A 17,840-nucleotide genomic window follows, 5' to 3' on the forward strand; every position below is an offset into this window, starting at 1 on the left:
TGACTACCCCTGCCCCAAGCAACGGTTGGGTTGGGGAGGGGGGACCAGCGGTCCAGTGGACCTCCAGCCCCCCCCTGTCGCTGGGGGGGGGGGGGGCTTGGTCGGTGTCCACTTGACCACCAGGGACCATTTGCTGGGGGGTTGGGGGGGCTGGAGACCCACCGGATCTCCAGCCCTCCCTGAACCTGGGGGGGTGGGATCGTCAGGGGGGGACCAGAGGTCCGCAGGACCTCCAATCCCCTGTCGCTGGGGGGGGGGGGGGTTTACGTCGTTGGGGTGAATGGGGGCCTGCCAGCAATGCAGTTAAGGACGTCCAAATTTTGGATGTTTCTATGAGAAAGACGCTTCAATTCTTTTTACATCCTTAGCAAAATATGGCCTCCAAAACTGAACACAATACTCCAGGTGGGGCCTCACTAACGACTTGTACAGGGGCATCAACACTTCCTTTCTTCTGCTGGTCACACTTCTCTCCATACAGCCTAGCAACCTTCTGGCTTTGGCCACTGCCTTGTCACACTGTTTCGTCGCCTTCAGGTCATAAGTACATAAGCACTGCCACGCTGGGAAAAGACCAAAGGTCCATCAAGCCCAGCACTCTGTCTCCGACAGCGGCCAATCCAGGCCCCAAGAACCTGGCAAAAACCCAGAATTTAATAACGATCAGTGGACTTTTCCTTCAGGAATCTGTCCAGACCCCCTTTAAACTCAGCTAGGCCAGCTGCCGTCACTACCTTCTCAGGCAATGAGTTCCAGAGTCTAACCACACGCTGAGTAAAGAAAAACTTTCTCCAATTTGTTTTAAACCTACCACATTCTAATTTCATCTTGTGTCCCCTAGTTCTATTATTGTTAGAAAGCGTAAACAAACGTTTCACATCTGTCCGATCTACCCCACTCATTATTTTGTAGACCTCTATCATATCACCCCTCAGCCGCCTTTTCTCCAGGCTAAAGAGTCCTAGGCGTCTTAACCTCTCCTCATAAGGTAGTCGTCCCATCCCTTTTATCATTTTCGTCGCCCTTCTCTGCACCTTCTCCAATTCCTTTATATCTTTTTTGAGATGAGGCGACCAGAACTGAACACAATGCTCCAGGTGCAGTCGTACAATGGAGCGATATAACGGCATTATAACATCCTCATGCTTGTTTTCCATCCCTTTTCTAATAATACTCAACATTCTGTTCGCCTTCTTAGCCGCCGCAGCACATTGAGTGGAAGATTTCAACGTTCTATCCACGATGACTCCCAGATCCCTTTCTCGGTCCGTAACTCCTAAAGCGGAACCTTGCATGACATAGCCGTAATTCGGGTTCCTCCTTCCCACGTACATCACTTTGCACTTGTCAATGTTGAACTTCATCTGCCATTTGTACGCCCAATCCCCCAGTCTCACGAGGTCCTCTTGTAATCTTTCACACTCCTCCCGCGACGAGACGACCCTAGATAACTTTGTGTCATCTGCGAATTTAATTACCTCACTAGTTACTCCCATCTCAAGGTCATTTATAAATATGTTAAAAAGCAGCGGTTCCAGCACAGACCCCTGAGGGACCCCACTAACTACCCTTCTCCATCGAGAATACTAACCATTCAACCCTACTCTCTGCTTCCTGTCTTTTAACCAGCTCTTAATCCATAATAATACACTGCCTCCGATCCCATGACTCTCCAGTTTCCTTTGGAGTCTTTCATGAGGCACTTTGTCAAACGCCTTCTGAAAATCTAGATATACAATATCCACCGGCTCCCCTTTGTCCACATGCTTGTTCACCCCCTTGAAAAAATGCAGTAGATTTGTGAGGCAAGACTTCCCTTCACTAAATCCGTGCTGACTTTGTCTCAGCAGCCCATGCTTTTGTACGTGCTCCGTAATTTTATTCTTAATAATAGCCTCCACCATTTTTCCCGGCACCGACGTCAGACTCACTGGTCTATAATTTCCCGGATCTCCTCTGGAACCCTTTTTAAAAATCGGCGTTACATTGGCCACCCTCCAATCTTCCGGTACCACACCTGATTTTAGGGATAAATTGCATATTACTAACAGCAGCTCCACAAGTTCATTTTTCAGCTCTGTTAATACTCTGGGATGAATACCATCCGGACCCGGCGATTTACTACTTTTTAGTTTGCAGATCTGCCCCATTACATCCTCTAAGTTTACAGAGAAATCATTTAGTCTTTCCGACTCGTCCGCTTCAAATACCTTTTCCGGCACCGGTATTCCTCTCAAATCCTCGGTGAAGACCGAAGCAAAGAATTCATTTAATTTCTCCGCTACAGCTTTGTCTTCCCTGATCGCCCCTTTAACACCACCGTCGTCCAGCGGCCCTACCGATTCTTTAGCCGGCTTTCTGCTTTTAATATACCTAAAAAAAATTTTGCTATGTGTTTTCGCTTCTATCGCCAACTTTTTTCAAAGTCCTCTTTAGCCCTCATCTCCTTTTTGCATTTGGCTTCACATTCCTTATGCTTTATCTTATTGTCTTCCGTCGGTTCCCTTCTCCATTTTCTGAAGGATTGTTTTTTGGCTCTAATAGCTGACGTCCTCAGATACTATCACCCCAAGATCCCTCTCCCTGTCTGTACATATCAGACTCTCACCGCCTAACACATACGTCTCCCGTGGATTTCTACTCCCTAAGTGCATTTCTTTTTATATTGAATTTTAATTGCCAAACATTAGACCATTCTTCTAGTTTCTGCAGATCCTTTTTCATGTTTTCCACTCCCTCCAGGGTGTCCACACTGTTATAAATCTTGGTATCATCCGCAAAAAGGCAAACTTTACCTTCTAACCCGCCGGCAGTTTCACTCACAAATATATTGAACAGAATCGGCCCCAGCACCGATCCCTGAGGCACTCCATTACTCACCTTTCCCTCATCCGAGTGAATTCCATTAACCTCCACCCTCTGGCGTCCGTCTGCCAACCAGTTCCTAATCTAGTTCACCATGTTGGGTCCCATCTTCAGCCTGTCAAGTTTATTCGAGAGCCTCCTGTGGGGAACTCTTGAATAAAGTCTTGAGTAAGAGAGCCTTGTACCCCACAGACCTGACGTTGATATAAACGGCGGGGACAGGAGTGAGGCGAGACTTATATTCCAAAGGGGGAACTTGTTTGGGTAATTTCAAAAGGTAACAAGGGTTTTTTTTTGTTTTTTTTTAGGCCATTGAATTTTAGCCATTTGATTCTGGTCTGAAACCATAGTAGTGTTCTGATGGTATATATCTGCATTCTCCGAGGACAAGCAGGCTGCTTGTTCTCACTGATGGGTGACGTCCACGGCAGCCCCTCCAATCGGAAACTTCACTAGCAAAGTCCTTTGCTAGCCCTCGCGCGCCCGCGCGCACCGCGCATGCGCGGCCGTCTTCCCGCCCGAAACCGGCTCGAGCCGGCCAGTCTTCTTTTGTCCGCACTCGGTACGGTCGTGTTTTCGCCGTGTCGAGCCCCGGAAAGTCGACCTCGCGCGTCCAATTTGTTTTGAACGTGTTTTTTTCCTTCGGGAAAGCTTTGTCCTAGTCGGGAAGTGCTCCGGAAACCCCTCGCCGGGTTTCGTGTAAATCCTCCCCGTACTTCTAGCTTTTTTGCCCCGGTAAGTTTTCTTTCGTCGTCGGGGTAGGCCTCTTTTCGGCCTCGGTCGAGATTTTTTTCTCCCTCTAAATTTTGGTGCTCCAAATTTCGCCATTTCGGCTTTTGATTTCGCCGGCGTGATTTTTCCGCCCATGACATCGAAGCCTTCCAGCGGCTTCAAGAAGTGCACCCAGTGCGCCCGGGTTATCTCGCTCACTGATCGACACTCGTCGTGTCTTCAGTGTCTGGGGGCCGAGCACCGCCCTCAGAACTGTAGTCTGTGTTCCCTGCTTCAAAGGCGGACTCAGGTAGCGAGACTAGCCCAGTGGAACGTGTTGTTCTCGGGCTCTTCGTCGGCACCGGGATCTTCGAGTGCATCGACGTCGTCAGCGTCCAGACCATCTTCCTCGGCCGCCCCTGCATCGAGTGCATCGAGGCATCGGGCCTCTGCATCGGCGCCGAGACATCGGATAGCTGCATCGACGTCGGTGGTACCAGGACCTCGTCTGCTGATGTCGTCGGACGGTGGTGCATCGGGTGGAGTGCAGGTGAGGGCTGTCCATTCCCCTGCTGGTGGCGGTGAGCCCTCGGGTGGGTCTCCTCCTACCCTGAGGGCTCCTGCGGTACAGCCCCCCCGAGATCGACCTTCTTCAGTCTCGGCCCCGAGGAAGCGACGGATGGATTCGACGTCCTCCTCGTCGGTGCCGGGGAGCTCCGGTGACATGCTTCGGAAGAAATCGAAGAAGCATCGACACCGGTCTCCTCCCCGTGTCGGCACCGAGAGCTCTGGGTCGCCGAGGGATTCGGCACCCAGCAGGCATCGGCACCGAGAGGACCGCTCACCCTCTGTTCAGGAGGTGTCGATGCGCTCCGCTCTGGACAGCCCGGAACAGCCTCCACGCCCGGAACAGGTTCTGACGTCGACGCCTGCATCGACCTCTCAGCCTTTCTCCGCAGCCACTCTAAACGAGAGCCTCCGGGCCGTTCTCCCAGAGATTCTGGGAGAGCTGTTGCGCCCTACCCCTCCGGTACCGGCGGTGCTTGCGCCTCCGGTACCGTCGAGCGTGGCGCCGGCTGGCCCATCGCCCAGGTTGAGGTCCCCGACGTCGGTACCGCGTGCGGTGCCGACCGCGGCCACCTCCCAGGAAGGCTCCCCGACTACGTCGGCGGAGGGAGCTTCGCCGATGCGGGCCAGGGAGTCTACCTCTCGACGCCCCCATCGTGGACGTGGCTCCACAGAGTCGAGCAGGGCGAGGTTGCAGACACAGGTCCGTGAACTTGTGTCTGACACCGAGGGTGAGGCCTCGTGGGAGGAAGAGGAAGATCCCAGATATTTCTCTGACGAGGAGTCTGAGGGTCTTCCGTCTGATCCCACTCCCTCTCCTGAGAGACAGCTTTCTCCTCCCGAGAGTCTGTCTTTTGCCTCCTTTGTCCGGGAGATGTCTACGGCCATCCCCTTCCCGGTGGTTGTGGAGGACGAGCCCAGGGCTGAAATGTTTGAGCTCCTGGACTATCCTTCTCCACCTAAGGAAGCGTCCACTGTTCCCTTGCACCATGTCCTGAAAAAGACATTGCTTGCGAACTGGACCAAGCCATTAAGTAATCCCCACATCCCCAAGAAGATCGAGTCCCAGTACCGGATCCATGGGGACCCAGAGCTGATGCGCACGCAGTTGCCTCATGATTCTGGAGTTGTGGATCTGGCCCTAAAGAAGGCTAAGAGTTCTAGGGAACATGCTTCGGCGCCCCCGGGCAAAGACGCTAGAACCTTAGACTCCTTTGGGAGGAAGGCCTACCATTCCTCTATGCTCGTGTCCAAGATCCAGTCTTACCAGCTCTACACGAGCATCCACATGCGGAACAATGTGCGGCAGTTGGCGGGCTTGGTTGATGCTCTTCCCCCCGAGCAAGCCAAGCCTTTTCAGGAGGTGGTCAGGCAGCTGAAGGCGTGCAGAAAATTCCTGGCCAGAGGAGTTTATGACACTTTTGATGTTGCGTCCAGGGCCGCTGCTCAAGGTGTGGTGATGCGCAGGCTCTCATGGCTGCGTGCCGCCGACATGGAGAATAGACTCCAGCAGCGGATTGCGGACTCGCCTTGCCGTGCGGACAACATTTTTGGCGAAAAAGTCGAACAGGTGGTAGAGTCTCTCCACCAGCGGGACACCGCATTCGACAAGTTCGCCCGCCGGCAGCCTTCAGCTTCTACCTCTACAGGTAGACGATTTTTCGGGGGTAGGAAGACTGTTCCCTATACTTCTGGCAAGCGTAGGTACAATCCTCCTTCCCGACAGCCTGTGGCCCAGGCTAAGCCCCAGCGCGCTCGCTCTCGTCAGCAGCGTGCGCCTCAGCAAGGCCCCGCGGCTCCCCAGCAAAAGCAAGGGACGAGCTTTTGACTGGCTCCAGCAGAGCATAGCCGACATCCAAGTGTCCGTGCGGGGCGACCTGCCAGTCGGGGGGAGGTTGAAAGCTTTTCACCAAAGGTGGCCTCTCATAACCTCCGACCAGTGGGTTCTGCAAATAGTCCGGCAGGGATACACCCTCAATTTGGCCTTAAAATCTCCAAATTGTCCACCGGGAGCTCAGTCTTACAGCTTCCAGCACAAGAAGGTACTTGCAGAGGAACTCTCCGCCCTTCTCAGCGCCAATGCGGTCGAGCCCGTGCCATCCGGGCAAGAAGGGCTGGGATTCTATTCCAGGTACTTCCTTGTGGAAAAGAAAACAGGGGGGATGCGTCCCATCCTAGACCTAAGGGCCCTGAACAAATATCTCGTAAAAGAAAAGTTCAGGATGCTTTCCCTGGGCACCCTTCTCCCCATGATTCAGCAAAACGATTGGCTATGCTCTCTGGACTTGAAGGATGCCTACACACACATCCCGATACTGCCAGCTCACAGACAGTATCTGCGATTTCAGCTGGGCACACGCCACTTCCAGTACTGTGTGCTACCCTTTGGGCTCGCCTCTGCGCCCAGGGTGTTCACAAAGTGCCTAGCTGTGGTAGCAGCGGCGCTTCGCAGGCTGGGGGTGCACGTGTTCCCATATCTCGACGATTGGCTGGTGAAGAACACATCCGAGGCAGGAGCCCTGCAGTCCATGCAGATGACTATTCGCCTCCTGGAGCTACTGGGGTTTGTGATAAATTACCCAAAGTCCCATCTTCTCCCAGTGCAGAAACTCGAATTCATCGGAGCCCTGCTGGATTCTCGGACGGCTCGCGCCTATCTCCCAGAGGCGAGAGCCAACAACTTGTTGTCCCTCGTCTCGCGGGTGCGAGCGTCCCAGCAGATCACAGCTCGGCAGATGTTGAGATTGCTGGGCCACATGGCCTCCACAGTTCATGTGACTCCCATGGCCCGCCTTCACATGAGATCTGCTCAATGGACCCTAGCCTCCCAGTGGTATCAGGCCGCTGGGGGTCTAGAGGACGTGATCCACCTGTCCACGAGTTTTCTCGAATCCCTGTATTGGTGGACGATTTGCTCCAATTTGACTCTGGGACGTCCCTTCCAAATTCCTCAGCCACAAAAAGTGCTGACCACGGATGCGTCTCTCCTGGGATGGGGAGCTCATGTCGATGGGCTTCACACCCAAGGAAGGTGGTCCCTCCAAGAAAGCGATCTACAGATCAATCTTCTGGAGTTGCGAGCGATCTGGAACGCTCTGAAGGCTTTCAGAGATCGGCTGTCCCACCAAATTATCCAAATTCAGACAGACAACCAGGTTGCCATGTACTATGTCAACAAGCAGGGGGGCACCGGATCTCGCCCCCTGTGTCAGGAAGCCGTCAGCATGTGGCTCTGGGCTCGCCGTCAAGGCATGGTGCTCCAAGCCACATATCTGGCAGGCGTAAACAACAGTCTGGCCGACAGGTTGAGCAGGATTATGCAACCTCACGAGTGGTCGCTCAATTCCCGTGTAGTGCGACAGATCTTCCAGGCGTGGGGCACCCCCCTGGTGGATCTCTTCGCATCTCAAGTGAACCACAAGGTCCCTCAGTTCTGTTCCAGGCTTCAGGCCCACGGCAGACTGGCGTCGGATGCCTTCCTCCTGGATTGGGGGGAGGGCCTCCTGTATGCTTATCCTCCCATCCCTCTGGTGGGGAAGACTTTGTTGAAACTCAAGCAAGACCGAGGCACCATGATTCTGATTGCTCCTTTTTGGCCGCGTCAGATCTGGTTCCCCCTTCTTCTGGAGTTATCCTCCGAAGAACCGTGGAGATTGGAGTGTTTTCCGACCCTCATCACGCAGGACGAAGGGGCTCTTCTGCATCCCAACCTCCAGTCCCTGGCTCTCACGGCCTGGATGTTGAGGGCGTAGACTTTGCCTCTTTGGGTCTGCCAGAGGGTGTCTCCCGCATCTTGCTTGCTTCCAGGAAAGACTCCACCAAGAGAAGTTACTTCTTTCATTGGAGGAGGTTTGCCGTCTGGTGTGACAGCAAGGCCCTAGATCCTCGCTCTTGTCCTACACAGACCCTGCTTGAATACCTTCTGCACTTGTCTGAGTCTGGTCTGAAGACCAACTCCGTAAGAGTTCACCTTAGTGCAATCAGTGCATACCATTACCAAGTGGAAGGTAAGCCGATCTCAGGACAGCCTTTAGTTGTTCGCTTTATGAGAGGTTTGCTTTTGTCAAAGCCCCCTGTCAAGCCTCCTACAGTGTCATGGGATCTCAATGTCGTTCTCACCCAGCTGATGAAACCTCCTTTTGAGCCACTGGATTCATGCCATCCGAAGTACTTGACCTGGAAGGTCATTTTCTTGGTGGCAGTTACTTCGGCTCGTAGAGTCAGTGAGCTTCAGGCCCTGGTAGCCCAGGCCCCTTACACTAAATTTCATCACAACAGAGTAGTCCTCCGCACTCACCCTAAGTTCCTGCCAAAGGTCGTGTCGGAGTTCCATCTGAACCAGTCAATTGTCTTGCCAACATTCTTTCCCCGTCCTCATTCCTGCCCTGCTGAACGTCAGCTGCACACATTGGACTGCAAGAGAGCATTGGCCTTCTACCTGGAGCGGACACAGCCCCACAGACAGTCCGCCCAATTGTTTGTTTCTTTTGATCCCAATAGGAGGGGAGTGGCTGTAGGGAAACGCACCATATCCAATTGGCTAGCAGATTGCATTTCCTTCACTTACGCCCAGGCGGGGCTGGCTCTTGAGGGTCATGTCACGGCTCATAATGTTAGAGCCATGGCTGCGTCGGTAGCCCACTTGAAGTCAGCCTCCATTGAAGAAATTTGCAAAGCTGCGACGTGGGCTTCTGTCCACACATTCACATCCCATTACTGCCTGCAGCAGGATACCCGACGCGACAGTCGGTTCGGGCAGTCAGTTCTTCAGAACCTGTTTGGGCTTTAGGATCCAACTCCACCCCCCGAGGGCCCTGTTTGTTCTGTTCCAGGCTACACTCCCAGTTAGTTGGTAAATTTTTTAGGTCAATCTCTGTTATGTCCTCGCCGTTGCGAGGCCCAATTGACCATGGTTGTTGTTTTGAGTGAGCCTGGGGGCTAGGGATACCCCATCAGTGAGAACAAGCAGCCTGCTTGTCCTCGGAGAAAGCGAATGCTACATACCTGTAGAAGGTATTCTCCGAGGACAGCAGGCTGATTGTTCTCACCAACCCGCCCGCCTCCCCTTTGGAGTTGTGTCTTCCCTTGAAGTGTATTGTCTTGCTACATACTGGACTGGCCGGCTCGAGCCGGTTTCGGGCGGGAAGACGGCCGCGCATGCGCGGTGCGCGCGGGCGCGCGAGGGCTAGCAAAGGACTTTGCTAGTGAAGTTTCCGATTGGAGGGGCTGCCGTGGACGTCACCCATCAGTGAGAACAATCAGCCTGCTGTCCTCGGAGAATACCTTCTACAGGTATGTAGCATTCGCTTTGTCAAGCAGGTATCTGACAATATAGTACGGTGTTTATAGATTATGGGGATAGGATTAGGCACTAAGTTATCTGGTAGGTTGCCGCCCAACGTGCTCAAAAGGGCTAAGCAAATCCATGTGAGCCACTTCATGGTGATAGCTTTTGGAGCTAATTTAAGTCAGTCAGGTTTAGCGCTCCTTATCAGTCCTAAATGTGCGCTGTTAAAGACTTCAGAACAGAGTCTTCCCTGAGGGTAGAAACCATCGATGGTGAGGAGAGGTCATGGTGTTTCAGGAGCTCATAAGGTTGGGAGGTGTGGCTGTGCCATTGTGGCAGACTCCAAAATGATGCTGTGACTCGCTGTTATTAGGTCTTCTTTCAAGCTGCCATTCTTCCACAGTCAGTCGTGCAGCAGTAAAAGAAAGTTTAGAGTGTGCGAGATGCCACAGTATAGCTCTCATGTTGTAGAATTGTCGATTTCCTTTGTTTGCTGTTTGAATTATGGTTACAAGTACAGAGCTGAGCAGGACAGTTATTTGTTTGACAGAGGAGAGTAATTGACCTTAAGGACTCTTTGGATTACTCTTTCAAGCTGCTGTTCTTCCATAACCTGTCATACAGCTGTGAAAGGAGAGTTAAGGGCTGGCAACAGGCCTCAGTGTAGCTCTAATGGTGACAAATCCAAATAATTCAAGTTGCAGGCTTGAAATTACTGCAGGCAGTGAAGAGGGGCAGCTGAGCAGTTCAGGTAATTGAAAGACAAAGGGGAGTAATTGACCTTAAGCACCCCTAGGATTGCAGCTAAGAGCAATGCTAATACAGTACTGTTTTTAGATCTCCACAAAATCTGATGATTATCCTTAGATATCTTTGGTTAAAACAGTTTTATTTAAGTCAGAAATATTGCTTTTCTTGGTTAAGAGTTCACTGCATGCAGACTTGTAGAGCTTGAGTATATTAAAAGACAGTTTGCCTATGGCAGCAGTTATCAATGGTGTGTTAATTATGCAGACAGTACTTGCTGAGGGTCTGAGTCCCTGAGAAGTGTCAGCTTCCTAGGAAGAGGAACTCTGTTGTAGCTTCAATAAAGACTTTTTATTTACAATGAGATATAAAGTTAGTCAGCTAATTCTACCTATATTTTCTCTTAAAACTTGAAACAAGGTAATTTGGTTCTTAAAGTCTAGTATCTAATATTTAACAGGCACTTCTGTTCCAGCATCAGTGGAGGACATTGTCTCCTGTGTTGTGAGAAGACCAATATTTGCGTCATCTGGTTGCCTGGGCAGAGGCTGTTGAGATTCCCCTCCCCTTTGCTTCATAAGAGCAAGTTGCATTATGGTGTGTGGCCATTTGGAGCAGCATTGACAATTGAAGAACTTGTTTGTGCTCTTGTGATTTTCTTTTGTTTTAGTCCACTTTTTATGTTCAACTAGGAAAAAATGCCCGTTTCACAGCGGAATGAAATGGGCGCTAGCAAGGGGCCCTCTCCCTCCGTCCCTCGAAGCCAGTGGCGTAGCCACAGGTGGGCCTGGGTGGGCCGAGGCCCACCTAATAGTAGCACATGTTTAGCGGTAGCTGTTGGGGATCCCAAGCTCTGCCAGCTGAAGACTTCCCCCTGAGGGTAACAAAAACGCTGCTCTCCATGATACTGGCACCTGCGCATGTTCTGTTTTCAGTGAAAGCCTACTGCAGACTGCCAAGGTGGAGAGAAGCATTTTCCCACCAGCTTAGATATTTTTTTGGTGGTGGGAGAGTACACTTGGTGCCCACTCACTTCTTGCCTAGGCCCACCCAAAATCTGCTGTGTGGCTACGCCCCTGCTCGAAGCTACTTGCCTTGTTCGCTGTGGGCCGTTTGGGCCCTCGAGTGTCAATAGCTCCGCCCTCGACGTCATGACGTTTTGACGCAAGGGCGGTGCAGACACTCCAGGGCACACTGGATATCTCGGGCGCCTCAGCTTCCGTGGAGGCTTCAGAACATTGGGGTTGCCTTTTATATATATATAGATATTTGTGTTTATAGGAAAAAGGAAAGGGAAAAAGAAAACTCCAGTAGTCTCTACTCGTGTGGCCACAGATTTTTGCACTTCTCACATTTTTCCTCCCACACCGCCAGCTCCTCTTCTGATACTTTCCCGTTTTGCTGAAGTCAGGGCCGCCGAGAGGGGGGGGGCAGGGCGGACAAAATTCCCCGGGCCCGGCGCCACAGTCCCCGATCTCACCTGCCTTCTGCCCCGCCCCCGAGGTCACCGTGCTGCAGTCCCCATCCGTCCGCCACCGGGCCGGGCACCCTGCATTGAAATAATCACAGCACCTCGCCTGTCACTTCCGTGACTGAAAGCACAGCAGCGGCAGATCGGATTTGCCTCCCTTCGGGCCTTCCCTCCCTGTGTCCCACCCTCACGGAAGTTACACCAGACAAGGGCGGGACACAGGGAGGGAAGGCCCGAAGGGAGGCGAATCCGATCTGCTGCTGCTTCGCTTTCAGTCATGGAGCGAGGTGACAGGTGAGGCGTTGTGATGATTTCAATGCAGGGGGCTCAGCCCGGTGGCGGACAGAGGGGGCGGGTGGGGACTGTGGTGCGGCCGCCTGGGGGGGGGGGGGTGGCGATGACTACCTCGGGGGCAGGGCCTGGCCCAGTCTCTCGGCGGCCCTGGCTGAAGTCAGCGTGTTTGAGATCCAGAACTTTGAGTCTGGGGTATCTAGACTCTGCCTTAGCTTTTGTATTAAACCACACCTTGTAGTGATCACTGCCAAATAATTCCCAGTAAGCAGGGACTGTCTCTGTCTATAAATTGCTGTGTATGTATGGTAGCTTTATATACAAATTCCAGTAATTGTTTTACTATGTATGACTTTGAATGACTTCAGGTTGTTGTCTAGAAATATTATAAATAAAAATAAATGAACAAATGCCTCCTTCAGAAGTTAGCAAGAATTTGAGTGAATCTGTTTCCATATTGTATTGTTCAGGTGTTCACTTGTACTTTTAGGTCTGGCACTAAAATTGTATTAGTAGTGATCGTTAAATAAGTAGTTCTTAAACCTTTATTTTTCCCTCTGAGAACCCCTTTGGCATCTGCCTAAATTTCTCAGACTTCAATCACTTTCCTAAAGAGTTCCAAACTATTTAGGCCTTTAGGATCTGTCATGCTTATTTATGAGGGATAGATTGCTTCTACAGTCACAATATTCTATACATACCATAAATGAATAAATATAAAATTTGTCCTGAACTGGCCTGCTTTGGAGTTCCTGAGGACCATAGTTGCCTACTCTGCATTAGATATATGTATTAGTGGCAAAAGCTATTCTCATTCTGAAGGGCCTGTTGGCAGTTCTGAGGTTTTTCTCAACCTGAGAAAATGGGGGAAGATTAGGAAAGAATGTCAACAGTTTCAGATAGGCTCCAGTATTTTGCAGGTAGAGGTCCTAAACAAAGTAATGGTGCTCAGTATGGCTCCAGACCTCCGATTTTGGTTTCTGTCTTCAGCCGTTTTTCTTTTTTTTTTTTTTTTTTTTATGTGTATATTTTTATTGACATATGTCTAGATATAAGGAGCACAGAAAACACTGAGTATAACTGCTTCCCTCTCCTTCCTCATTTTTGCTTGGATGTTTCATTCTTCACTCTTCTCTGGGCCTGGTACCGTTTCTAATAACCTGAGTTACAGATCCAAAAATACTATCATAACCTTTGGCTCCAGGGACTATACATTGGGGATGCTACTCCAGGTTGTTACTCAGAAACAAAATTACTAGCGAGCTCAATTACATTTGAGGTCTGCATGTCTTATTACAAAAGAGAGTGCCAACTATGTTGGAAAGAAAAAGAAATTGGCACCGAATAATGCTGCCTTTCTTTTCTTTTCTTTTTTAAACTATAGACCCACAAGATGAAAACAAAATAGGTATAGATGGGATCCAGCAGTTTTGTGATGATTTAAACTTGGATCCAGCCAACATCAGTGTCTTAGTAATTGCCTGGAAATTCAGAGCAGCCACACAGTGTGAATTCAGTAAAAAGGAGTTTGTAGAAGGCATGACGGATTTGGGGTGAGTATAAACGTGCACCTTATTCTGTATGTAGTATATGGCCAGTCTGTTTAAATGTATCATCTATTAGAATCTGGTTCTATACTGAAATCTAGGACACTTTTTAGACTGAACAGGATGAATAAGATGGTTCTCTACTAAACAGTAGGCTGAAACAAGAATTTTCAGTCCCTTAATGCTGGCCAGTGCTAATCTTTATTTAAATTTTATAGTTTCAGGAAGTATATACAGTAGATTCTGAGATTTGATTTTTTTTTTTAATTTAAGAGAATTTTGTGAATCATGAAAAAAAGAAATGTTTCTTAAGGGCTAAAGTGAAAACTGTCCTTGGACTCTTACTTTTTAAAAATAAAACATTCAGCACTTTTAGAAGAAAACCTTTTAATGATTTTGTTTGCTTCATAATTGAAATCAGGAAAAAATGTTTTACCTCCCTGTGCTTTCTGTACTCAGTCCCTTAGTACATCTATTAAAAATCTTGTATGTGGTTAAAGGGCGTTTAGATATATAGAACTTAGCTTATTGCTATACCAGGTTTTTTTTCTAATAAACATATATTTTCCTTTTACGAACCTAATGTTTGATTACTATTTGTGTTTCATATACCGCAGTTAACTATCTTAGCAAGTCAGTGTGGTTTGCATAAAAATAAAAATAGTTAGGAACATCATCCTATATAATAAAACGCACCTCCAACATTCTGAAGCTGACTGCATGGCTGAGGCATTCCTGCTCTCTGTATCCATCTCCTGAATTGACATCACGTACTCCCAGGTTCATCACAAGCAGAAGTGACCAACCACACGAGGTTTCTCGGCTTGAATGTTGGAGGTGCATTCTATTAAATAGGATTGGTCAGTTCCTTGAAGCACAGCCAGAGCTCAGCGTCCTGCACAGTAACGCTCAGACACCAGAGAGAGAGGGGGGGGGGCCTGACACCAGAGAGAGGGAGGGGGGGCCTGACACCAGAGAGGAGGGGAGGTATCTCTGCCACACACACACACACTCTCTCTCACACACACACTCTCTCTCTCACAGTCAATGTCTTTATGTCTCTCACTCTCACACACTGTCTCTCACACACTCTATGTCTCACACTGTATCACATTCACTCTCTATGTGTCACACAGTCACTCACACACTCTCTTGGTCTCATACACTCAGTCTCACAGAGAGTCTGTGTCTCACACACACTCTCTCTCTCGCACACACTGTATCTGTGTGAAACACACTCTCTCTCACACTGTGTCTCACATACGTACTTGCACACACACTCACTCTCACAGACACACTCGCACCCAGACTCACTCTCTCACACACACACACACACTCGCACATTCACTCTCTCTCTCACACATACACAGTCACTCTCACATACACTCTCTCAAACATACACACTCCGAGGAAAACCTTGCTAGCGCCCGTTTCATTTGTGTCCGAAACGGGCCTTTTTTTTACTAGTTGATCATAAAAGGAAGGCGTATAAATCTATACTTTAAAAAGGAAGAGAAGGTAAACTAAAAACAGGATAACATAAAGCACTGTATTTCAGCTGTGTACATAGTTGGGGACATTTCAGTCAAGTGAATTCTATCTAAAAGGTGGTAAATAAATTCTAATAAATAAATAAACTGACTTTATTCATAGATCGGTGTTCTTCATGGCAAGGCCCAGAAGCTGGAGATGGCCCTCACTGACTCCAGTGTACAGTCTCCCACCATATTTTCCTCTGACTTGCTACTGGCAAAAATAGAGGTACCTCACAGTACTGCGCAGCTCTCTGTGAGTTTCAGCTATGTGCTGCTGAAAGTCCCACAAGACTGACAGAGCACCATGCAGCTCAGATGTACTACAAGCTATATGTTGTTAGAAGAAAAGAGAATATTTCTCAGCATCAGCTCGACCGTTCTGCACAAATGGGTTGTTATCCCTTCTTACCAGCAGGTAGAGGAAAGACTGAATTCTACCAATGACATCACCAATATAAGCTGTGGTGCCCCCTGGAAGATTCCATTATTTTTCTCTACCTTCAGCAGGCAGGTTGCTCTTCAGTACCCCTGAGTCCCTGGCCTAGCTCCCCGCTTTGCTGGTCATGACCACAGCATGGTTGAGCCTAAGGGCCGCTCCTAGGCTTACAGGATGCTAGGAATTATTAGGAAAGGGATGGTAAATAAGACCAAGAATACTATAATGCCTCTGTATCGCTCCATGGTACGACCTCACCTTGAGTACTGGGTTCAGTTCTGGTCACTTTATCTAAAAAAAGATAGAATTAGAAAAGGCTCAAAGATGAGCAATCAAAATGATAAAGGGGATGGAACTCCTCTCGTATGAGGAAAGGCTAAAGAGGTTAGGGCACTTTAACTTGGAAAAGAGACAGCTGAGGGGGGTGATATGATTGAGGTCTATAAAATCCTGTGTGGTGTAGAATGAGAAATGAATCAAAAAACTTTTTTTTTTTTATTTTTTTACTCTTTCAAAAAGTACAAAGACTAGGGGACACTCAATGAAGTTGCATGGAAATACTTTTAAAACAGGAGGAAATATTTTCACTCGGTGAGTAGTTAGCTCTGGAACTTGTTGCTGAAGGATGTGGTAACAGCGGTTAGCATATTTGGGTTTAAAAAAAGGTTTGGATAAGTTCCTGGAGGAAAACTCCATAGATATTGGGGAAACCACTACTTGCCCCTGGGGTTGGTAGAATGGACTCTTGCTACTATTTTGGTTTCTGTCAGGTTCTTGTGACCTGGATTGGCCACTGTTAGAAATGGGATACTAGGCTAGATGGACCATTGGTCTTACCCAGTTTGGCTGTTCTTACGAGATTTTCTTCTTGTAAAATGTCCTTTCCATAGCGTCCCACAGATCAATCCAGAGACTTGTGGTTGTGTCCCTCTACCAGCAGATGGAGATAGAGAGAACCTCCGAGGTAAGCGTCTCTTTAAGATACTTTGTTTTTGTTTCATCATACACAGGAGCTAGACGGGCTGCTGAGTCTGTTTGAGGGGCAGGCGTTTGTGGAGCATGTCAGTGCCTTCTGAGGCGGCTAAGCGCTGCTCCCGGTATGGGGGCCGGAGAGCAGCGTCGGGTCAGTGAGAGTCATGCCGCCGTCAGCCCACAGCGGGTGTTCAGCACGACTGGGGTTCCCCTCAGGCATCCGGTGAGCCGGAAGCACAGGGGATAGTTTCAACGGTTTCCTCTGGGCAGTTAGTGCAGCGTGTGTCGGCGTGCGCCATTTTTTCATCTCAGGCGCGACCAGCTCCACACGTGGCGGTTGACAGACAGGAGGCACAGCGCGCTTCTGTGGCACAGGCTCTGATGGAATAAAGCAATTTAGAGGGAGCAGAGCAGTTCCTTTTTCCCCGGATTTTGTTTTATTAATGCACAATGCCTTTCTTTTGAAGAAGTCAGGAGCTTCTCTTCAGGCAGCCCCGTCTCTTCCTTGGCAAACTTCGGTTGCTGCAGCCTCTCAGTCTTTCCTGCCAAAACGTCCCCGGGTGGAGATTTTGGATCCCAAGGAGCTATCTGACACAGATGGCCCGGTTTTGTCTCCGGGCTGTCCCTCAGAATCATTGGATTTGGCAGATGAAGTCACCCTGCCTTCTGAGGGTGGGGGTGACTCGACGGCTGTCCGTCTTTTTCGCAGGGAAGAGCTTCCCTCCCTGATTATTAGGGCTTTTGAGGTTTTGGCCATTTCACCCCTGAATCGTCAGGGGGAACAGGTCTGGTGCCCTCTATTATGTCTGGCAGCAAATGCCCACCTCGTTTCTTTCATGTGCATGAGGCCACGAAAATCCTTATTTCGGCGCAGTGGGATACGCCGGACAGTGGGCTTAAGGTTGCTAGAGCTATGTCACGTCTTTACGCGCTGCCTGCTGCTGACTTAGACTTGCTGAAGGTTCTTACGGTGGATTCATTAATCACAGCGGTCACTAAGAAAACCACTCTCCCTGTGGAGGTGGCACGGTGCTCAAGGACCCTCAGGATCGTAAGTTGGAGACTTGCTTGAAGCTGTCCTTTGAAGTAGCGGTCCTTTCCCTGCAAGCTTCAGTTTGTGGCTCCTATGAGGCACGGGCATGCTTATCGTGGGTACAGAAAGCCTCTCCGGAGGACCTTGTGGCTGTTTTGCCAGCATTAAGGTCCGGTTTAGCCTTCCTTGCGGATCTTCTTTATGATCTTTTGAGGGCTTCGGTGAAGGAGGTTTCCCTAGCGGTCACTGCTTGTCACTGGCTGTGGTTGCGACATTGGGCTGCAGACGTGGCCTCTAAGTCACAGCTGGCAAGGCTTCCTTTTATGGGAAAGCTTTTGTTTGGGACAGACCTAGAAGAAGATTGTGAAGGACCTCAGT

The 17,840-nt window shown here is 49.6% G+C and overlaps 1 protein-coding gene across 7 annotated transcripts in view; it reads left to right on the forward strand.

Annotated features, from left to right (window-relative positions):
* The window catches only part of DCUN1D2 (defective in cullin neddylation 1 domain containing 2), a 71,610-nt gene that overhangs the window by 26,592 nt on the left and 27,178 nt on the right, over window positions 1–17,840 (forward strand). For all 7 annotated transcript variants that reach the window (XM_030201506.1, XM_030201507.1, XM_030201508.1 and 4 more), the window contains exon 3: window positions 13,324–13,492. In XM_030201506.1, the coding sequence (XP_030057366.1) occupies window positions 13,324–13,492 (169 nt within the window). The remainder of the gene's footprint in view (window positions 1–13,323; window positions 13,493–17,840) is intronic.

The sequence above is a fragment of the Microcaecilia unicolor genome, chromosome 4 (assembly GCF_901765095.1).
Source record: "Microcaecilia unicolor chromosome 4, aMicUni1.1, whole genome shotgun sequence".
Lineage (NCBI taxonomy): Eukaryota > Metazoa > Chordata > Amphibia > Gymnophiona > Siphonopidae > Microcaecilia > Microcaecilia unicolor.